This window comes from Poromitra crassiceps, assembly GCF_964638095.1.
Source record: "Poromitra crassiceps genome assembly, chromosome: 5".
In the NCBI taxonomy this organism is placed as follows: Eukaryota; Metazoa; Chordata; class Actinopteri; order Beryciformes; family Melamphaidae; genus Poromitra; species Poromitra crassiceps.
The window spans coordinates 53,923,796-53,947,527 of record NC_139642.1 but is presented as its reverse complement, the minus strand read 5'-3'; the positions used below and the strand labels follow the sequence as shown (position 1 = coordinate 53,947,527).

The 23,732-nt window shown below is 41.0% G+C and overlaps 1 protein-coding gene across 1 annotated transcript in view; it reads left to right on the top strand.

The window, feature by feature from the left end:
- Positions 1-3,956: 3,956 nt before the first annotated feature.
- The window catches only part of LOC310776616 (uncharacterized protein), a gene marked incomplete at both ends in the record, with an annotated part of 48,076 nt that continues 28,300 nt past the window's right edge, over positions 3,957-23,732 (top strand). Inside the window, 2 exons of the mRNA XM_083636792.1 lie at positions 3,957-3,961; positions 7,625-7,781. Of these exons, the coding sequence (XP_083492918.1) occupies positions 3,957-3,961; positions 7,625-7,781 (162 nt within the window). The remainder of the gene's footprint in view (positions 3,962-7,624; positions 7,782-23,732) is intronic.

Below are 23,732 nucleotides of genomic sequence, written 5' to 3'. Positions count from 1 at the left end.
TTCTTGTGCAACTCTGTCTGTGCATATCCTCTACCTACCATATCTGTCAAAGGGGACAGAGGTTAAGGCAAGGGTCTATCAAGTTGTTTTGTATTTGTGGCAGTAAACAACAGATGGGGCTGCCTGGGACCGCCGTTCAAAACGACCAGCACAGCGGGCTCGCGTCATCAAGGAGGCTCGACAAAATGTCCACATTGTTAAGAAAAACGTATTGTGTAATGATTGTTGCTTGTGTTTTTTTTTTTTAGACCTTGAATTGAGGACGTAGAGGACGAGTCACAGAACTGAAATTGATAGAACAGGCGTTTGTGTTCAACATTCTTGAGTGTAATTCTAACGTGAGGTGGACCGAAGTCTTTTCTATCCCTTCATGTTCTGTGGGTGCATAGATATTGAAATAATTACTTCTTGCAGCCCCCCCCCCCCCAAGCCTCAATGCCCTTCTGTGCCATATTTCACAAAATGCCATTCAGTAAATATTAGTTTCATCTCCTAAGTAACTAACTGGTTGTTATGTCTAGCTTCCTGTGAATCTGTGTTTTCCTATTGCTGCCCTGTTTCTCACATTGTAACTGCATATTACCTGTCTGGCTCTAACTTTCTTTTACTGTACCCCCCCAATGTTCCCTGGTTTCACTTGGTGCCACCAGCTCCCTTCAGAGGCCATTCTGCATCTCTTCTAAGCATTTACTTACAGTAGATTACATTTGGGGATGAGAAGTGTCAAAGCCTAAATGCTGTCGCCCTCTACTGTTCACTCGTCCCTTTTTTCTACCCTCTCCACCCCTCTCGCAACTTCTTTTTCACCTCTTTTGGCTTTCATGTCTCATCAGTTTGACCTTTGCAGCCCTCGCCTCCCCATAGCAGAATTAATGATGATCGAATTCAGTCAGTCGTATAGATGCTCTATTTTTTGGGCTTTCAACACCAGCTACCGCCATTAATCAGGGTTAACCATCCATGCCTCAAACGATGTCGTGTTGGGTCCTTGAATTTGGTGAATTGGGCTTTGAAGGTCCTTGAAAAGTAATTGAATTTGATGTTGAAGAAGGTGGGGGAACCCTGGTTAATTGTCTTGAGTTGACCCATCCCCCCCAAGAAGGCCATGGGCTGAAAAACACTACTGTATTGATCATTTATAATTGCCCCAAGTAAATTATAGTCCTTTGAGTCCAAGAAAGTTATTTCAGAATCGCGCCTCCACTCCTGGGATCGAAACCGAATCTTAGACAATGACAAATTGTCCTTGATATCTATATCAAGGTTTTAGCTGTGGCGTTTCAAATCTCCCTGTAGGAGTTGCTCATTTTAAGTGCAGAGTTTCTATGAGAGAGGTTTTCTTGTATGGGCTTGGGACCAATGCTCATGAAAGCCAACAGTATTTCTACTCTCTTTGTGTGCACTGTGGAAACCCAGCGGGTTCCAACCACTAGGCTACTTCCAGGCAAACGGATCCCAACAGAGTAGTTGAATTTTCAGATGAACGCGGGGTGGTGACACTACTTCCCCATTCCACCACTCCATTCCTCAACTCTTTTCTCTCAATTAGCACTTAAGTGAAAGAGAGGGGAGACAATTGAAAATGTAGATATGTTAGGGTCTTAATCACGGTCATTTATTTTTCCTTCACTCTTGGTTCATCATTCCGTTTTCTGCAACATTTCCGAACGTTGAAAGGTAGTGACTTTAATGAGGACTATTGGGTTATTTTTGTTTGACTGTATTTTAATCTTGCACCTCTTTACTTCAAAAAGTGAAGAGGCAACCGGGATACATTCACAACAACTTTTCTCTCCCTCCATCTCCCCTCTCCCTTCTCTCTTCTTTTTGCCTTGCAGTCGTTAAGTCTTAGCAGTTTTTTTTCCTCCCCATGAATATAAATTAAAACACTACTATCAAAGTGAATAGTAGGCTCTTAAATGTCTTTGATGTTCTGCTGCAGCTTTTTAATTTCAACTTGTCAGGAGATTTCTCTCTTCTTAGTCTAATTTGACACTAAATGTGATGCAAAAAGTTGAAATTCCTTGTCTTCCAAGAAAAGAGAGAAAAGAAAACTTGTATCCCTCGGATCGAGTATTCGGAAACAACCCCATCTTTGGAAGTTTTAGTTTGGTACCCAGTTTGCACATGCTATGGTATATCTGTTACCATACGGCTGTGTTTCAAACTGAAGCCCAACGTCTTTGCAACATTGAGAGAAGTGAATTGTATGTTAGCTATTTGGTCCAGAGTGAAGGACCCGCGTCAGGCTTGTGATATGAAGTGTAAATCTGTTTTTATTTTTATTTTTTTTATTCTTTTTTTTATGTTTTTTGTTGTTGAGGGTTTTTATTTTAAGATCAGTTAGTGATCTTAGTACTATAACTAAGCCAAGTTTGTAATTGTATAATATTTACTGTAAAATGTAGAACATTGAATAACTATTAAAATTTTCCTATAAAAGGAAGATTGTCTCATGTGACTTATTTCAGAATTTCTTGACTCAGCGGTATCACTTTTGCATGCAGGGAAAAGGAAGTTTGTTCATGTCCCGACAGCTGTGTATAATTAAAGGAACAGCTCACCCTAAAATCCAAAATACATACAGTATATTCTCTCACCTGTAGTGCTATTTATCCATCTGTATTTTATGTTAGTTGCCTGAGTTTTGGAGATATCGGCCGCAGAGTTTCTGCCTTCTCTCCAATACAATGGAACTGGGTGGCACTCGGCTTGTGCCAAAGAAATACATTTGAAAAACTCAACGTCTCTTTCCAGAAATCATGTTTCTCAAGATAATCCACAGACCTTGTTATGAGCAGTTTCATGGAGGAACTATTTTCTTTTGACCGAACTACAGCAGCTAGCTGCTAGCTACTTCCTATATGAGACTGCAAAAGAAAATAGTTCCTACATGAAACTGCTCACAACAACGTATTCAAGAGAAGAGGCCGATATCTCCAAAACGATATAACGATAGATGGATAATTAGCACTACATGTGAGAGGAAAAATATGTATTTTGGATTTTAGGGTGTCCCTTATGAAAGAAGGGCTTTCCGCACACTTAAATTGGCACTAAAATTCACATTTATTGTAAGCTTTCGGTCAGCAAGAGCATACAGAACAAACAATGACCGGCAGGCTAAGAACAAGGGGACACAAGGGTGTCCCTTAAAAACAAAAAAAATGGCTGTTATAATGGCAAATTATAAGAAGAAAAAGTATCACTTACGTTCAGCTCCACAGAGAATGAGTGGGGAAGCTGGGGAATGTGACATTGACTGTATGCTGACTTGGATTTATTTGATTTCTGCTCGAACAGATTCTGCACATAACTCATTCTCTAGACCAGGGGTGGGCAATTATTTTTCCTGGGGGGCCACATGAGAAACCCAGATTGTTGCCGTGGGCCAAAAAAAAATATTGTTATGCCATAGCCTCTAATTTCACCATGAAATTAAATTCTAGAAGGAACCTACGGAAATCAAGCAGGCCAACTCGGGTATACCAATTAACAATATGAACTTTAGTATTTTGTTGTACGCAGACAATATTGTTTTGATTGTTGAGGAAGAGGTTAATTTACAAAAAAATAAATATATGAGCACACAGTACAGTAAATGGATACTTGCCATCAACAGTGAAAAAACTCAGATTATACATTTTAGGAAAAAATGTGTACAGCAGAGTGATTATGTGTTTCAGTTTGGTTCAATGCCTTTAATGTACACTTCCTCTTATAAATATATATTTTTTAATGAAAACATTAGCGTTTCAGAAGGAACAAAAGTACTGGCAGAGTCTGCAGGAAGAGCATTAGGCTCTGTGATGAGTAAAATGAAACCATGTCCTGACCTAGGCTTCTCAACTTTTTAAAAACCTTATGATTGAATGGTTGGCTCCATTTTATTTTATGTTGCAGGAGCGTGAGGTTTTGAGGATGCTCCTGACTGTAATGCTCTCCAGAGTCGAGCCATGAGGTGCTTTCTTGGAGTGCATAAATATCCTGCAAAGATGGCTATTGAAGGGGATATAGGATGGGAGTAATGTCTTGTTAAGCAAAGATGTGAAATGGCTGGTTTGTGGAACCGCCTTGTCCAGTTGCCAGAGGATAGGGTGAGCAAAAAGATCTTTCATTGGGACAGAACACACAGTTATCCTTGGTCAAGAGAAGTTTCTGCAATATTTTCATTTTGTGATTTACATATGATTTTTATGAATAATCTGCAGTGTAATGTAAGTATAGTCAAACAAAAACTGTTTCAGATCCAAAAGGAACAATGGATGGGGGAGATTTGGAAGAAACCAAAGCTCAGAAATGATGTCCAAATTAAAGATTATTTTACTGAACCATATATAATGTCTGAACTGGTACCCTACCACTGGCAATTGAGGTAGGTAGATATACATGTATTCCTGAAGAGTTGTGTTTGTGTGGTTCCTGTGATCTTGGTGTTGTGGAGAATGAATTTCACTTTGTGTTTCATTGTCCCATGTACAATGATTTGAGCAACCCTTTCTTTGAGAAAATCCAGTTGAAGAATCCTGATCTGTTTTGGTTGTCGGAAGGTATGTTGAGTTGGCTTTTTGATAAGGACATTTTTGTTTTAGCCAGATTTATAGAAAATGCTTGGCGACTAAGACAGGCAAGATTCTCTTGGAAAGTGAATGTTTCATTGAAATGCATTTTCTTTTCTTGACTCTGTACAAAGGTATATTATGATTTGTTATGTGGCCATCTCGGAAATTGGCTATTGTAAATATCATATAGTGTCTTGTAAGCCCATATGGGCTGGGCACCCTAAGGTGCATGACACTTAAATAAAAATATCAATCAATATAGAAAACATACTGTGGAATTATTCGTAAGCATTTATTATATTGAAAATCACTCCAAACAGCCAATTTAGGTCATCTCATTCGATTGTTTTAGCTTGATAAGTGAAAAGGTGTGGTTTGTCTTAGCCTTCCCAGGCCAGGCAGATCCATCATGAGGCCTGGTTCTGGCCACCAGACCACATAATGCCCAGGTCTGCTCTAGAAGACAAACCCTAGAAATGAGTTTTGAACTAAATGAATGGGTGTGGCTAGCAGGTCAGGGAGGTGCATGTGTTTATATTGGCCTTTATTTGTGAGTTTACAATAGTAATAGTTTACAGACATGATGAAGCCCACTTAAGTAAGGAGTGGCTGTTCTGTCACAGCCAATCAAAACTCCACACGTGAAGACGGGTCTGCAGCTCTGATGCATAGAAAAAAAGTAAATGATTAGGAAGTCTATATTCATCAAACATTTAGAAATACATATTTAAATAGATAAGGTGATGCTCATTATAGGCAATAGATAAGCATGGCAGTAATTCACAGCGATGTATTGTAGTAATTTAAAAGGACAAAGGATTAAAGAGTCCCGCCTTCACCTCATTCAAACAAAGCCTCACAACCCCCACCTGAACCATCTCGACTACAATGGGCGTGGCGTCACCTGCACTATATAAACAGCTGTTACAGTTGTTCTGCCTCTTTAGACCGCTGCCCAGCTGTGATCACCAAAGAGACATTTTCTACAGAAATTTCGGGACAATGGACCAGGAGGACTAGGCCTCTGATCAAGGTTTCTTTGTGCTATGATCCAGTCTACAACTACTGCGCAGAAGCAAGGACAACTTTGGAAAGGCTAGAGGTATTCGAACACAGCGAAAGACTCGCCAGGTAGGCTGAATCATGGACACAATTAGATTAGGGTTATTGATTTGATTTGATTTGACGGTTACAAATTGAAATACAATGTACTAAACAAAGTACAGACACGGATCTCAAAGAATAACATCAAGGATAAAGCACAATAAAGTCAAGACTTATTTCCATTGTGGTCCTTGGTCTAAAACAGGTAGATATAAAAAACAACAACAACAATATAAACATGAAATAATCTCGCTGCTCTCTCTCTCTCTCTATCTCTCTCTTGATCTCCGTTTTAGAAATGATCCCAAATTATCTCATGCCCACAGTGACTCAGTTTAATAATTCAAGGCCGTGGGGGCCTTGGTTTATGACCCTTCTCTCTCTCACACACACAAACACACACACTGATCTAAACATCACTCCACGCGGTATTCTTCTATTTAGCCTACTGTAAAATTCACGCTTGAGTCGTTTTGATTCTTACTATTTGATATTAAATTAACAATAAATCTAATTCATTGATAGATGTGTTCTGCTTATATTGTCTTTCATTTATCAGAATCACGTTTATTGCCACAAAATGCAAGATTGGAATTTGTCTTAATGTAGGCTATTCATTGAAATCATCCTCCGCTATTTAAGAACTCACAAATCTTCAACCTAAGTATGATTATCTCAATACATTTTAAGCAACATACCATTCAATTTTGAACAATTTCCTGAAGAGTTTGAGACCCCAATTTGTAATTAAATTGTATATGACTGAATTAATTTAACCCTACTGTATCTACAGAGCTGTTTGGTGGGAGGACAGACATCTGGCGTAGGAGGGGAGGAGCATTGTCGAAATGAATTCTTCAGAAGAGGTGAGAAAAATATCACTGTTGTATCACTGATGTTGCAACACACACACATAGTGTCCAACTATCCTAATTATTTCTTTGTCCTCCTTTATGGAAACAGAAAGACACCAAGAGACCCAAACGCAGTCACACTGGAGAGAAGCCCTACCACTGTGACCAATGTGGGAGCAGTTTCAGTCGGTTAGGTAGCCTAAAAAAACATCAACGCATTCACACTGGAGAGAAGCCCTACCACTGTGACCAATGTGGGAGCCGTTTCAGTGAGTTAGGTCACCTAAAAACACATCAACGCATTCACACTGGAGAGAAGCCCTACCACTGTGACCAATGTGGGAGCAGTTTCAGTCAGTCAAGTCACCTAAGAACACACAAACGCATTCACACTGGAGAGAAGCCCTATCACTGTGACCAATGTGGGAGCAGTTTCAGTGAGTTAGCTAGCCTAAAAACACATCAACGCATTCACACTGGAGAGAAGCCCTACCACTGTGACCAATGTGGGAGCAGTTTCACTCAGTTAGGTAGCCTAAAAACACACAAGCGCATTCACACTGGAGAGAAGCCCTACCACTGTGACCAATGTGGGAGCCGTTTCAGTGAGTTAGGTCACCTAAAAACACATCAACGCATTCACACTGGACAGAAGCCCTACCACTGTGACCAATGTGGGAGCAGTTTCAGTCGGTTAGGTAGCCTAAAAAAACATCAACGCATTCACACTGGAGAGAAGCCCTACCACTGTGACCAATGTGGGAGCAGTTTCACTCAGTTAGGTAGCCTAAAAACACACAAGCGCATTCACACTGGAGAGAAGCCCTACCACTGTGACCAATGTGGGAGCCGTTTCAGTGAGTTAGGTCACCTAAAAACACATCAACGCATTCACACTGGAGAGAAGCCCTACCACTGTGACCAATGTGGGAGCAGTTTCAGTCAGTCAAGTCACCTAAGAACACACAAACGCATTCACACTGGAGAGAAGCCCTATCACTGTGACCAATGTGGGAGCAGTTTCAGTGAGTTAGCTAGCCTAAAAACACATCAACGCATTCACACTGGAGAGAAGCCCTACCACTGTGACCAATGTGGGAGCAGTTTCAGTCGGTTAGGTAGCCTAAAAAAACATCAACGCATTCACACTGGAGAGAAGCCCTACCACTGTGACCAATGTGGGAGCAGTTTCAGTGAGTTAGGTAGCCTAAAAACACATCAACGCATTCACACTGGAGAGAAGCCCTACCACTGTGACCAATGTGGGAGCAGTTTCAGTCAGTTAGGTGACCTAAAAAAACATCAACGCATTCACACTGGAGAGAAGCCCTACCCCTGTGACCAATGTGGGAGCAGTTTCAGTTGGTTAGGTAACCTAAAAACACATCAACGCATTCACACCGGAGAGAAGCCCTACCACTGTGACCAAGGTGGGAGTAGTTTCAGTCACTCAAGTGCCCTAACAAGACACAAACGCATCCACACTGGAACGGGCTACTGGTGTGACTGCTGTAAGAAGATGTTCACTTGTTCATCTCGTCTGAAGAAACACTGCTGCATCTAACCTGCTGAAGAGCGCCTCCACTGTCTGCAGAGGCGGAACAAGTTATCACTGTCCTCCAACCAGACGTGTAATGAATCAAAGTTCAGTAACAGCAGAGTCTGACTTTATGCTTAATTATGTTTGTTTCTCAGCCATACATCTTGACATTGCATTGCTAGAATGTAAACAACACTGTAAAAATGTCATTACAAAGTAAATGGAGAGCTTGTGAAACTGTGATGTTATTGGTTAAGTGTCTGATTTGTGATTACTACAGCAGAATAACATGGAGCTAATCTATCACCAGTATTTTTTCTGACCCACCATACAGAGTCTCATATTATCTCATATAGTTGCATAAGTTGGCCTGATGGGTATCGTTTCGTATTGTTCCGATACGGGTGCTATAACGATACTTTTAAAATGGTACTGGTGCCTGAACCGATACTTTTTCAAATTTTAAAGCAAGATTTTTTTTTATATATAATTTAAAGAGGCTTACGCTCCAAACGGTAATGTTAGTGAAGGTGTGTAATGTGTGGCGCCGTTTTCGCAGCACCAGAGGGCGGATATGTCACTCAGCAGCTCGGGCACGGCGCAGAAATGAGGCACCTAAATCTGCGTTGCAATTTGGTATGGGGGTAGTACCGGTTGTAAAGGTACCGGTACCATTAGTGGTACCAGGCTTGGGTACCCAAACGTTAACTGATGGGTGGACAGGAATTGCAACGTCCAAGGCCATCCCACTGTGCATTGAGCACGCAGCTCCGCCTCTTCTCTTTCTGAACTGGCCAGACCAAGGCGATGACATGTGGATGCTCCTGCACCAGGCTTATGAGAGAACATGTCCAGCCAGATCTGTCACATTTCCATCGGCATCGTTTGATTCTCTCTGAATGTGGGTAAAACCTCGGCAGCCATGATGCCCTCTAAGAGCAAAATCAAAGTGCTGTCATCATTGAGGTGTTGCCGTCATTTTTTTTTTCATTCTGCTGGAAGATCTTGTTCATCTCTGCAAAAACATTCATATCTACAATATTGAGATGCACCTAAAAGGCTTATCCCAAGTGAGAGGTGATTGGGGACATGAAGCTTAATGTGGTGCTGTGTGCGTCTTGTTTTTGTTTATTGGTCCTTGGCTTGAGACGTGGGGTGGGAGGAGGTGGTGGCTGAATATGCAGGTGAGGCCTGTGGCGTTTTTTTATTTTATTTTCAAAAACAACAAAAAACTCCAATCACAACTTCATGGTCTGTAGAGTACAGACATGATCTGTAGACTACAGGTTGGTGTAACAAAAGCATTTACAGTGCGCATATTATGTAGATGACGTGGTTTGATATTGCAATAAAATAAGAGGGAATGCCTCCAACTGTTACCGTACAGTCATTACTTTCTCAACGTTTTGAATTGATTTTAAAAAATGCTTATCGTTGTAATCTCTAAATATGGATTACAGGCTCTGTAAGCAGCCTCGTTCAATAATTATCACAGTTATTGCTAAGAAGAGTAGAAGAACATATCAAACATTTGGTTATTGAATAACTTTGTGAGGAAATATTGCACAAAATAAGAAAAAAAAAAACTTGATGACTATAATTTAACGCTAAGTAACCGGTACCTAGGCTTTGTAGTGCAGAGGGAGAAAGAAGCAATTTATATTGTAATTTAATTAAAAAATAAAACGATAAGGTTGAGTGTTTGATGAGGTATTCTTAGTCCAGATGTTTGTACACTAGTAGGTTCATTCTCAGCAGTATTGCATAATGCCGCTGTCGGATGAAAACCTTGTATCTTCAAGCCTTATTTTCAGATTGGCCCTCGTATTTGAGAAACCTGGATAGTGAATGGATGTTATTGGCCTGAGGGTCATGAGGTTTACTCACCATATACAGGACCGTGTACATTTTAATTCAAGCCAGGAAAAAAAACATCTGGAAAAATACAAAATTGGGATTTTCTTGCGACAGCAGTGATGTTACTTTTCATAGGGATTTATTTAGCCAACCACTACTTCTGTCAGTATTTCTCAATTAAATCTTTTTTCTCTCTCCTCCTTTCCCTCGGTGGTCAATTAAGCATAATGGGTATGCATTATATTCAGGTGTAGTTCACTATAGCATTGGATCTCTTAAAAGAATGCAGTATATTTATACAGCAAGTGGTACAGTAATGTGTTTCTAGCTAAGCATGGTTGCATCAGTGTGGCAGCTACTGTTTGTGCTTTTAATATTTTTGTTGACCTCCTGTTCTTGTGCATCTCTGTCTGTGCACATCCTCTACCTACCATATCTGTCAAAGGGGACAGAGGTTAAGGCAAGGGTCTATCAAGTTGTTTTGTATTTGTGGCAGTAAACAACAGATGGGGCTGCCTGGGACCGCCGTTCAAAACGACCAGCACAGCGCGCTCGCGTCATCAAGGAGGCTCGACAAAATGTCCACATTGTTAAGAAAAACGTATTGTGTAATGATTGTTGCTTGTGTTTTTTTTTTTTTTTTTAGACCTTGAATTGAGGACGTTGAGGACGAGTCACAGAACTGAAATTGATAGAACAGGCGTTTGTGTTCAACATTCTTGAGTGTAATTCTAACGTGAGGTGGACCGAAGTCTTTTCTATCCCTTCATGTTCTGTGGGTGCATAGATATTGAAATAATTACTTCTTGCAGCCCCCCCCCCCCCCCCCAGCCTCAATGCCCTTCCTTCTGTGCCATATTTCACAAAATGCCATTCAGTAAATATTAGTTTCATCTCCTAAGTAACTAACTGGTTGTTATGTCTAGCTTCCTGTGAATCTGTGTTTTCCTATTGCTGCCCTGTTTCTCACATTGTAACTGCATATTACCTGTCTGGCTCTAACTTTCTTTTACTGTACCCCCCCAATGTTCCCTGGTTTCACTTGGTGCCACCAGCTCCCTTCAGAGGCCATTCTGCATCTCTTCTTCTAAGCATTTACTTAGATTACATTTGGGGATGAGAAGTGTCAAAGCCTAAATGCTGTCGCCCTCTACTGTTCACTCATCCCTTTTTTCTAACCTCTCCACCCCTCTCGCAACTTCTTTTTCACCTCTTTTGGCTTTCATGTCTCATCAGTTTGACCTTTGCAGCCCTCGCCTCCCCTTAGCAGAATTAATGATGATCGAATTCAGTCAGTCGTATAGATGCTCTATTTTTTGGCCTTTCAACACCAGCTACCGCCATTAATCAGGGTTAACCATCCATGCCTCAAACGATGTCGTGTTGGGTCCTTGAATTTGGTGAATTGGGCTTTGAAGGTCCTTGAAAAGTAATTGAATTTGATGTTGAAGAAGGTGGGGGAACCCTGGTTAATTGTCTTGAGTTGAACTCCCCCCCCCCCCCCCCCCCAAGAAGGCCATGGGCTGAAAAACACTACTGTATTGATCATTTATAATTGCCCCAAGTAAATTATAGTCCTTTGAGTCCAAGAAAGTTATTTCAGAATCGCGCCTCCACTCCTGGGATCGAAACCGAATCTTAGACAATGACAAATTGTCCTTGATATCTATATCAAGGTTTTAGCTGTGGCGTTTCAAATCTCCCTGTAGGAGTTGCTCATTTTAAGTGCAGAGTTTCTATGAGAGAGGTTTTCTTGTATGGGCTTGGGACCAATGCTCATGAAAGCCAACAGTATTTCTACTCTCTTTGTGTGCACTGCGGAAACCCAGCGGGTTCCAACCACTAGGCTGCTTCCAGGCAAACGGATCCCAACAGAGTAGTTTAATTTTCAGATGAACGCGGGGTGGTGACACTACTTCCCCATTCCACCACTCCATTCCTCAACTCTTTTCTCTCAATTAGCACTTAAGTGAAAGAGAGGGAGACAATTGAAAATGTAGATATGTTAGGGTCTTAATCACGGTCATTTATTTTTCCTTCACTCTTGGTTCATCATTCCGTTTTCTGCGACATTTCCCAACGTTGAAAGGTAGTGACTTTAATGAGGACTATTGGGTTATTTTTGTTTGACTATTTGAATCTTGCACCTCTTCACTTCAAAAAGTGAAGAGGCAACCGGATACATTCACAACAACTTTTCTCTCCCTCCATCTCCCCTCTCCCTTCTCTCTTCTTTTTGCCTTGCAGTCGTTAAGTCTTAGCAGTTTTTTTTCCTCCCCATGAATATAAATTAAAACACTACTATCAAAGTGAATAGTAGGCTCTTAAATGTCTTTGATGTTCTGCTGCAGCTTTTTAATTTCAACTTGTCAGGAGATTTCTCTCTTCTTAGTCTAATTTGACACTAAATGTGATGCAAAAAGTTGAAATTCCTTGTCTTCCAAGAAAAGAGAGAAAAGAATACTTGTATCCCTCGGATCGAGTATTCGGAAACAACCCCATCTTTGGAAGTTTTAGTTTGGTACCCAGTTTGCACATGCTATGGTATATCTGTTACCATACGGCTGTGTTTCAAACTGAAGCCCAACGTCTTTGCAACATTGAGAGAAGTGAATTGTATGTTAGCTATTTGGTCCAGAGTGAAGGACCCGCGTCAGGCTTGTGATATGAAGTGTAAATCTGTTTTTATTTTTTTTATTATTTTTTTTATGTTTTTTGTTGTTGAGGGTTTTTATTTTAAGATCAGTTAGTGATCTTAGTACTATAACTAAGCCAAGTTTGTAATTGTATAATATTTACTGTAAAATGTAGAACATTGAATAACTATTAAAATTTTCCTATAAAAGGAAGATTGTCTCATGTGACTTATTTCAGAATTTCTTGACTCAGCGGTATCACTTTTGCTTGCAGGGAAAAGGAAGTTTGTTCATGTCCGGACAGCTGTGTATAATTAAAGGAACAGCTCACCCTAAAATCCAAAATACATATATTCTCTCACCTGTAGTGCTATTTATCCATCTGTATTTTATGTTAGTTGCCTGAGTTTTGGAGATATCGGCCGCAGAGTTTCTGCCTTCTCTCCAATACAATGGAACTGGATGGCACTCGGCCTGTGCCAAAGAAATGCATTTGAAAAACTCAACGTCTCCAGAAATCATGTTTCTCAAGATAATCCACAGACCTTATTATGAGCAGTTTCATGGAGGAACTATTTTCTTTTGACCGAACTACAGCAGCTAGCTGCTAGCTAGTTCCTATATGAGACTGCAAAAGAAAATAGTTCCTACATGAAACTGCTCACAACAACGTATTCAAGAGAAGAGGCCGATATCTCCAAAACGTTATACCGTAGATGGATAATTAGCACTACATGTGAGAGGAAAAATATGTATTTTGGATTTTAGGGTGTCCCTTATGAAAGAAGGGCTTTCCGCACACTTAAATTTGCACTAAAATTCACATTTATAAGTAAGTATATAAGTTTATAAGTGTAAGCTTTCAGTCAGCAAGACCTTCATCAGAGCATACAGAACAAACAATGACGGGCAGGCTAAGAACAAGGGGACACAAGGGTGTCCCTTAAAAACAAAAAAAATGGCTGTCAAAAAAACCTAAGAAGAAAAAGTATCACTTACGTTCAGCTCCACAGAGAATGAGTGGGGAAGCTGGGGAATGTGACATTGACTGTATGCTGACTTGGATTTATTTGATTTCTGCTCGAACAGATTCTGCACATAACTCATTCTCTAGACCAGGGGTGGGCAATTATTTTTCCTGCGGGGCCACATGAGAAACCCAGATTGTTGCCGTGGGCCAAAAAAAAATATTGTCATGCCATATAGCCTCTAATTTCATCATGAAATTAAATCCTAGAAGGAACCTAGGGAAATCAAGCAGGCCAACTCAGGTATACCAATTAACAATATGAACTTTAGTATTTTGTTGTACGCGGACAATATTGTTTTGATTGTTGAGGAAGAGGTTAATTTACAAAAAATATATATGAGCACACAATAAATGGATACTTGCCATCAACAGTGAAACAACTCAGATTATACATTTTAGGAAAAAATGTGTACAGCAGAGTGATTATGTGTTTCAGTTTGGTTAAATGCCTTTAATGTACACTTCCTCTTATAAATATATATTTTTTAATGAAAACATGAGCGTTTCAGGAGGATTAAAAGTACTGGCAGAGTCTGCAGGAAGAGCATTAGGCTCTGTGATGAGTAAAATGAAACCATGTCCTGACCTAGGCTTATCAACTTTTTAAAAACTTTATGATTCAATGGTTGGCTCCATTTTATTTTATTTATGTTGCAGGAGCGTGAGGTTTTGAGGATGCTCCTGACTGTAATGCTCTCCAGAGTCGAGCCATGAGGTGCTTTCTTGGAGTGCATAAATATCCTGCAAAGATGGCTATTGAAGGGCATATAGGATGGGAGTAATGTCTTGTTAAGCAAAGATGTGAAATGGCTGGTTTGTGGAACCGCCTTGTCCAGTTGCCAGAGGATAGGGTGAGCAAAAGGATCTTTCATTGGGACAGAACACACAGTTATCCTTGGTCAAGAGAAGTGTCTGCAATATTTTCATTTTGTGATTTCATATGGGCTGGGCACCCTAAGGTGCATGACACTTAACTAAAAATATCAATCAATATAGAAAACATACTGTGGAATTATTCGTAAGCATTTATTATATTGAAAATCACTCCAAACAGCCAATTTAGGTCATCTCATTCGATTGTTTTAGCTTCATAAGTGAAAAGGTGTGGTTTGTCTTAGCCTTCCCAGGCCAGGCAGATCCATCATGAGGCCTGGTTCTGCCCAGGTCTGCTCTAGAAGACAAACCCTAGAAATGAGTTTTTAACTAAATGAATGGGTGTGGCTAGCAGGTCAGGGAGGTGCATGTGTTTATATTGGCCTTTATTTGTGAGTTCACAATAGTAATAGTTTACAGACATGATGAAGCCCACTTAAGTAAGGAGTGGCTGTTCTGTCACAGCCAATCAAAACTCCACACGTGAAGACGGGTCTGCAGCTCTGATGCATAGAAAAAAAGTAAATGATTAGGAAGTCTATATTCATCAAACATTTAGAAATACATATTTAAATAGATAAGGTGATGCTCATTATAGGCAATAGATAAGCATGGCAGTAATTCACAGCAATGTATTGTAGTAATTTAAAAGGACAAAGGATTACAAAGTCCCGCCTTCACCTCATTCAAACAAAGCCTCACAACCCCCACCTGAACCATCTCTACTACAATGGGCGGGGCATCACCTGCACTATATAAACAGCTGTTTACAGTTGTTCTGCCTCTTTAGACCGCTGCCCAGCTGTGATCACCAAAGAGACATTTTCTACAGAAATTTCAGGACAATGGACCAGGAGGACTAGGCCTCTGATCAAGGTTTCTTTGTTCTATGAGTCTACAACTACTGCGCACAAGCAAGGACAACTTTGGAAAGGCTAGAGGTATTCGAACACAGCGAAAGACTCGCCAGGTAGGCTGAATCATGGACACAATTAGATTAGGGTTATTGATTTGATTTGATTTGACGGTTACAAATTGAAATACAATGTACTAAACAAAGTACAGACACGGATCTCAAAGAATAACATCAAGGATAAAGCACAATAAAGTCAAGACTTATTTCCATTGTGGTCCTTGGTCTAAAACAGGTAGATATAAAAAACAACAACAACAATATAAACATGAAATAATTAACCGTTTTAGAAATGATCCCAAATTATCTCATGCCCAACAGTGACTCAGTTTAATAATTCAAGGCCGTGGGGGCCTTGGTTTATGACCCTTCTCTCTCTCTCACACACACAAACACACACACTGATCTAAACATCGCTCCACGCGGTATTCTTCTATTTAGTCTACTGTACAATTCACGCTTGAGTCGTTTTGATTCTTACTATTTGATATTAAATTAACAATAAATCTAATTCATTGATAGATGTGTTCTGCTTATATTGTCTTTCATTTATCAGAATCACGTTTATTGCCACAAAATGCAAGATTGGAATTTGTCTTAATGTAGGCTATTCATTGAAATCATCCTCTGCTATTTAAGAACTCACAAATCTTCAACCTAAGTATGATTATCTCAATACATTTTAAGCAACATACCATTCAATTTTGAACAATTTCCTGAAGAGTTTGAGACCCCAATTTGTAATTAAATTGTATATGACTGAATTAATTTAACCCTACTGTATCTACAGAGCTGTTTGGTGGGAGGACAGACATCTGGCGTAGGAGGGGAGGAGCATTGTCGAAATGAATTCTTCAGAAGAGGTGAGAAAAATATCACTGTTGTATCACTGATGTTGCAACACACACACATAGTGTCCAACTATCCTAATTATTTCTTTGTCCTCCTTTATGGAAACAGAAAGACACCAAGAGACCCAAACGCAGTCACACTGGAGAGAAGCCCTACCACTGTGACCAATGTGGGAGCAGTTTCAGTCAGTTAGGTAGCCTAAAAACACACAAGCGCATTCACACTGGAGAGAAGCCCTACCACTGTGACCAATGTGGGAGCAGTTTCAGTCAGTCAAGTCACCTAAGAACACACAAACGCATTCACACTGGAGAGAAGCCCTATCACTGTGACCAATGTGGGAGCAGTTTCAGTCGGTTAGGTAGCCTAAAAACACATCAACGCATTCACACTGGAGAGAAGCCCTACCACTGTGACCAATGTGGGAGCAGTTTCACTCTGTTAGGTAGCCTAAAAACACACAAACGCATTCACACGGGAGAGAAGCCCTACCACTGTGACCAATGTGGGAGCAGTTTCAGTGAGTTAGGTAGCCTAAAAACACATCAACGCATTCACACTGGAGAGAAGCCCTACCACTGTGACCAATGTGCGAGCAGTTTCAGTCAGTTAGGTGACCTAAAAAAACATCAACGCATTCACACTGGAGAGAAGCCCTACCACTGTGACCAATGTGGGAGCAGTTTCAGTCGGTTAGGTAACCTAAAAACACATCAACACATTCACACCGGAGAGAAGCCCTACCACTGTGACCAATGTGGGAGCAGTTTCAGTCGGTTAGGTAGCCTAAAAACACATCAACGCATTCACACTGGAGAGAAGCCCTACCACTGTGACCAATGTGGGAGCAGTTTCAGTCGGTTAGGTAACCTAAAAACACATCAACACATTCACACCGGAGAGAAGCCCTACCACTGTGACCAATGTGGGAGTAGTTTCAGTCAATTAAGTGGCCTAACAACACACAAACGCATCCACACTGGAACGGGCTACTGGTGTGACTGCTGTAAGAAGATGTTCACTTGTTCATCTCGTCTGAAGAAACACAGCTGCATCTAACCTGCTGAAGAGCGCCTCCACTGTCGGCAGAGGTGGAACAAGTTATCACTGTCCTTCAACCAGACGTGTAATGAATCAAAGTTCAGTAACAGCAGAGTCTGACTTTATGCTTAATTATGTTTGTTTCTCAGCCATACATCTTGACATTGCATTGCTAGAATGTAAACAACACTGTAAAAATGTCATTACAAAGTAAATGGAGAGCTTGTGAAACTGTGATGTTATTGGTTAAGTGTCTGATTTGTGATTACTACAGCAGAATAACATGGAGCTAATCCACACATGGCCCGCGGGCGCCAACTGTGTGGCCCACGATGGAATTGCATTGTTTTTTTGTTTTTTTTGTTTTTGGTTCATGTCATATTCTGGCCAATACTCCACTTCTGTTATAGCATTTCAGTCTGGAATATGGAATATCTTTCAATAATCTTTATGACTAAAAGGCTACATTGAAGTAGAAATTTAAATAACTCAAATAACTCATTGGTTTTGGATTTATTTAGCTTCAAGACTGCATTTTTGTTCGTGTGACCCTCAACACAGGCTTTGATCATCCCGGGACACTTACTGATACTTACGCTTAAATTAACCCACTCATATTCTGATTTATTTCAAGAAAAACATTTCAGCTAGTGGAAATTCTAATTGGCTGGTAACTTTTAAATCTAGCACCCATATTGGCAGGTGGTCAAAAAAGTTAATTTCAAGCCCTGAGAGCAGGTGGTGACATAGGAGTGAATGAGAAAAGGATCAAATATTGGTGGTTAAGACTGAATAATGATGTCACAACTGTTAATTTAAAATGAGTTATTCCTCTAAACCTGGCTTCAAATGCACCAAATGTTTTGCGCTGGCAAAACCTGGTAGCGAGGACATTTTTTGTGGCCCTCTCTATCATCAAAGTTTGTGAATTAAAAACAAATCAAGGCCATAAAAGTTTGTCGAAAATAATCCTGGGTCCTTGAAAGTGAATTTAGGGTAGCTATGTATGTTCCGCTATCTGCATATGTCTCCCACCGTCTTTGTGCTGATGACATGAATAAAGATTTGTTGATGTATCATTAAGTACTTGTAAGAGTCTGTCAAAAGCCTCAACACAATTATGATCAGTGTAACTGTATCATAAATGTACCAGTTATGAACTGTTAGTGAAGCTCCTCCCATGCAGGTGAACAGGGGTTAATGTATGGTAACTGTACTGTACATGGTAACACGCATACATGTGTTACATATCATTGTAGAGCTTCCTCATCTGTTGTGTGTGTGTGTGTGTGTCTATGTGTATATATATATATATCTATATCTATATCTATATCTATATCTATATATATATATATATATATATATATATACTGTATATATATATAAAGAGAGAGAGAGATAGATAGACAGATAGATAGATAGATAGATATGCTGTAGATAGATAGCTCAGTCCGGGTCTCCTGCACGGGTACAGCGTGAAATGGAGAGAGTGGTAAGCGAGACTAGTCCAGACCTGAGTCGCGAAGTTTACTTGTTTGTAAACAAGTAAACAGACTTGAGAATGTATTCTAGTACTTACTCAGAACTCCACTGTCTAAATTAGATTGCTTCAGTAGAGCCTTAACAATAACAGTTTTCAAAGCATCTGGGAATACTCCAGTCTCCAGGGATGTGTTTGTGATTTTCATGGCAGAGTTAGAGAAACTGCTCAAAGCAGTGGGATGAAGATGACAGGTGGACTTGCTCTGAGCTACGGTCTCACACAAAGCTCATGAAACTCATATTCTCTGTTTCACTCATTCTCTCTCTCAAACTGTTTGAATCGGCTTGTGGATCTTTCTGCCCCTTTCTATTTCACTCATCTTCTCTTCCTTATTCTCTGTCCCTCTTTCTGTCCGTCACGCACACATGCACACACTAATCTCAGTCCTCAGAGCTCTCACCAATGCCAGAATGATGACTGGTTTATAGACACTGAGGCTCCACCAAGACATGCTATATCACACTCACAGGGGCATGGATGAGGAGCATAAGGTTGTGGGAAACAGTCTATCTCTCCAGAGCAAATGAGTAAAAGAAGAAAGTGTCTCATGATAAGAAAGTGTCAGAGTGTAGCGAGAGTGAGATGTAATGAGTGTGTCAGAGTGAGATGTAATGAGTGTGTCAGAGTGAGATGTAATGAGTGTGTCAGAGTGTAGTGAGAGTGAGATGTAATGAGTGTGTCAGGGTGTAGTGAGAGTGAGATATAATGAGTGTGTCAGAGTGAGATGTAATGAGTGTGTCAGAGTGAGATGTAATGAGTGTGTCAGAGTGTAGTGAGAGTGAGATGTAATGAGTGTGTCAGGGTGTAGTGAGAGTGAGATGTAATGAGTGTGTCAGAGTGTAGCGAGAGTGAGATGTAATGAGTGTGTCAGGGTGTAGTGAGAGTGAGATATAATGAGTGTGTCAGGGTGTAGCGAGAGTGAGATGTAATGAGTGTGTCAGGGTGTAGTGAGAGTGAGATGTAATGAGTGTGTCAGAGTGTAGCGAGAGTGAGATGTAATGAGTGTGTCAGGGTGTAGTGAGAGTGAGATATAATGAGTGTGTCAGGGTGTAGCGAGAGTGAGATGTAATGAGTGTGTCAGAGTGAGATGTAATGAGTGTGTCAGAGTGAGATGTAATGAGTGTGTCAGAGTGTAGTGAGAGTGAGATGTAATGAGTGTGTCAGAGTGTAGTGAGAGTGAGATGTAATGAGTGTGTCAGAGTGTAGTGAGAGTGAGATGTAATGAGTGTGTCAGAGTGTAGTGAGAGTGAGATATAATGAGTGTTAATGAGTGTTAATGAGCACATTGTTCCTATAGGCTCATTACTGACTAATGACTTGATTTGCCATGTTCCTTCCTCCCCTGATCTCCAGCAGGCCATCCTGGAAACACATGGCCTCTCAACACCACATCCTCCACCAGTCCACTCCTTGGTTGCTACTACTACGTCATTTCGGCCTCTAATTTTGTTACACCTGTGTGCACTTCTACACCTCCATCGTAGAGTCCATCCTCACCTCCTCCATCACCGTCTGGTATGCTGCTGCCACTCTCAAGGACATAAACAGACTGCAGCGCATCATCTGCTGTGCTGAGAAGATAATCGGATGCAACCTGCCATCGCTCCAGGACCTGCACGCAGCCAGGACACTGAAGCGGTCTCGCAAGATCATGGCCGACCCCTCCCACCCTGGCCACAAACTCTTCAAGTCACTCCCCCACGGCAAAAGACTGAGGTCTGCCAAGACCAGAACCACTCGCCACAAGAACAACTTCTTCCCAACCACCATCAACCTCACCAACAAGGCCCAGAACCCCTTTCCACGAAGGACCTCACCAACACGCCCCACAAACCTCGCTACCTCCTCCGGAACTCAGCTGCTGATGTTCAGTAAACTCATGCTCTGTAAATTAATGTAAATGTAATGCCTATTTAAAGCCTATTTAACTCTGACTGTAAATTTAATGTAAATTCAATGCCAACTCATATTTAACTCGGACTGTAAATTCATGTAAATTCACTGCCTATTTAAAGCCTATTTAACTCTGACTGTAAATTTATTGTAAATTCAATGCCAACTCATATTTAACTCGGACTGTAAATTAATGTAAATTCACTGCCTATTTAAAGCCTATATTTAACTCTGACTGTACATTTCATGTAAATTCATGATGAGGTCATCTGTGACATCAGAGGGGGGGGGGGGGGGTAAATCGATTCCCCCCGTTCTTATTTTTTTGTTTGTGCTCCAACTGAAATGTTTTATGGGCACTCACGATTCAGTACGTCACAGGTTGGCTCAGTTCCAGCCTTAAAACTTGTTATTTTTCAAAATGTCTATGGAGAAATGAATGGGGAACTCTCTTCCGGGGCAAGAAATGCCACGTGACTGTTCAGCTCTAAAAGGCGCGTTTAGCCGAACAGGTTATCTCAAACACAGTAAATCTCTTAGATTCTCCCATATTGAACCCCGACTGTGTTTTAATTATTTCTTACATTCCCAGAACATGTGAATATGGCTACCTGTCTGTTTGACATCAAGATCAGATATGTAATTTATCCTATGGAGACTGTCTGGTGTAAAATAGGTTGCGTGGATAATGTACTGCAGAAGCTGTTATATCAGAAACGTTAGTATAGTGCCTTCTCACATGGTGATTCTCATTCGTAGTGTTCAAAAGTACACAGTCCAGGTCTTGCTCCCATTTGAAAATTCTATTAGGCCAATATGTGAAGGACAAGATGCCTCTGGGGTGTTTGACACCTTGTATTGTGAATTGGGAGGGGGCTTTAGGGGAGTGAAATGACCTCCCTGAAGTGTACTTTTGAGACCAATGTTATGGGTATTATTGATATTTGCAGAAAGGAACTGATTATCCCGGTGGGTGTTGGAGGGTGATGTATTTTTAAGCGGTGCAACGGCTTCTATAAATGTGTGTAGGAGCACGAGATGTTACTCCCCGAGGTTTGTGTGTTTCGTGTATGTGTGCGGGGGATTGTTGTGCAAGAATTCCAAGATTTGGATCTGGATTTGGGTCTGGATCAAGGCGACAAGGAAGAGGGTGTGTGTGTGTGAAGTGATGTCTGGTGATTTGTGTCTTGTTTATTAGTTTGTTAGCCTGTTAGCTTTTATTCTGGATTAAGCTTCTAAATGTGTTTTTCTTCAGATAGGGATAGTAACATCTTGTCCTGTGTATTAATTAATAATAAAACTGGAATTGATGTCACGCAATTGCTTGACTGTGATGTCATCAGGCAGTTGTGATATCATCAGTGATGTCACTCGAGCAATTAGTCTTCTCTTTTTTATTAGTTATTACAAAATTGGTTAAGTGGTGTCTGTGTGGCGGTGTCCGTCACGATTTATGACAGAAATGATGTCACTCAACTGAAAATGATGTTGCACAATTGCTCAACTGTGATGTCATGGCGAGATCTGTGTTGGCGAGATTTGGAGGTCGGTGTCCGCCGCTATATTGAAGGGCAGTCAAGACTTTGTGACGGAAGTGATGTCACTCGGGGCAAGTTGTGTGTGTGAGTGTTGAATGCATTTGCAATTGCTGCCACTGTGATCTTATTATCTTATACAGGAGTTGTGATGTCATCAGTGATGTCACTTGAGCAACTGAGATCTTGTGATCTTATCTAATCTAATAATAATAATTAATATATCAAATTAAGTGGGTTCCGCATCCTATCTGTCAGTCACGATTTTTTAAAGCAGTGCAGCCGCTTCTATCACGTGTGTGTCTGTTTGTAGCACGAGGTGTCCGTTGGTAGCACGAGGTTTCTGTAGCATATGAACTGCACCGTTTACTTCAGCACCTGGTTGTGGTGTTTTTTGTATGAGTCTCGTATTTCAGCAAAGAACTGATCATGCATATCGGCAGCACGTAGGCGGCATGGTGGCTCAGTGGTTAGTGCTGTTGCCTCAGTAAGAAGGTCCCGGGTTTGAACACCGGTCCGTCCCAGGTCCTTTCTGTGTGGAGTTTGCATGTTCTCCCCGTGTTTGTGTGGGTTTTCTCCGGGTGCTCCGGTTTCCTCCCACCTTCAAAGACATGTATGTTAGGGTTAAGACTCCTGTCAGTGCCCCTGACCAAGGCAATGGCAAAAAGAACTGGAGTTGGTCCCCGGGCGCTGCACTGCGGCTGCCCACTGCTCCTAGTTCTAGGAAGGTTCCTAGTAGAGGATGGGTGAAATGCAGAGGATGAATTTCCCCATGGGGATAAATAAAGGATAACTTAACTTAACTTAACTTAACTTAACTTAACTTAACTTAACTGGCTTTTCTCCAGGCACTCATTCCTGAACTCTTTGACACTTAAAGGATTCGTCTTCAAAAAGCACACCCCATATCTACATATGCACACACACGCGCACGCGCACGCACACGCACACACACACACACACACACACACACACACACACACACACACACACATGCATGCGCATGCACGCACAAACATTCATACATTAATGCGAGAACATCAGCAAGTGGGCAACAATACACAACAGTTCAGCACGATGTGTAGAGCGATGCTACACACGGCTACGGTCATCATTTATTCCCTTGCTAATAGACAATACAGATCCAATCCACGCCAAGGCTTTTGGTCTTCTACGCTTCATCTTTGAGTGAACAGGAGGGTCCAGACCATATGTTGCACAGTGCACACTGATTGATTCTGCAGGCCTTGGGTTTGATGAATGGATGGCTCTCTGATGGCTGACAGCTGCATGGACTCCTTCCCAAATCAATGATTCAAAACACAAAATGTCAGTGATAAAATACAGAGGGCGTGCCTCCAGAGCAGAATCCAAGCAATTCTGTCTATTTTTAATCAATACCATCTGACAAGTCTGTTGATAATAAATGAATCGGCTATGAAGGATAGAGATAGGCCTACTCAGTCATTGTGAATGGCACGGCTAACACAAAGGGTGTG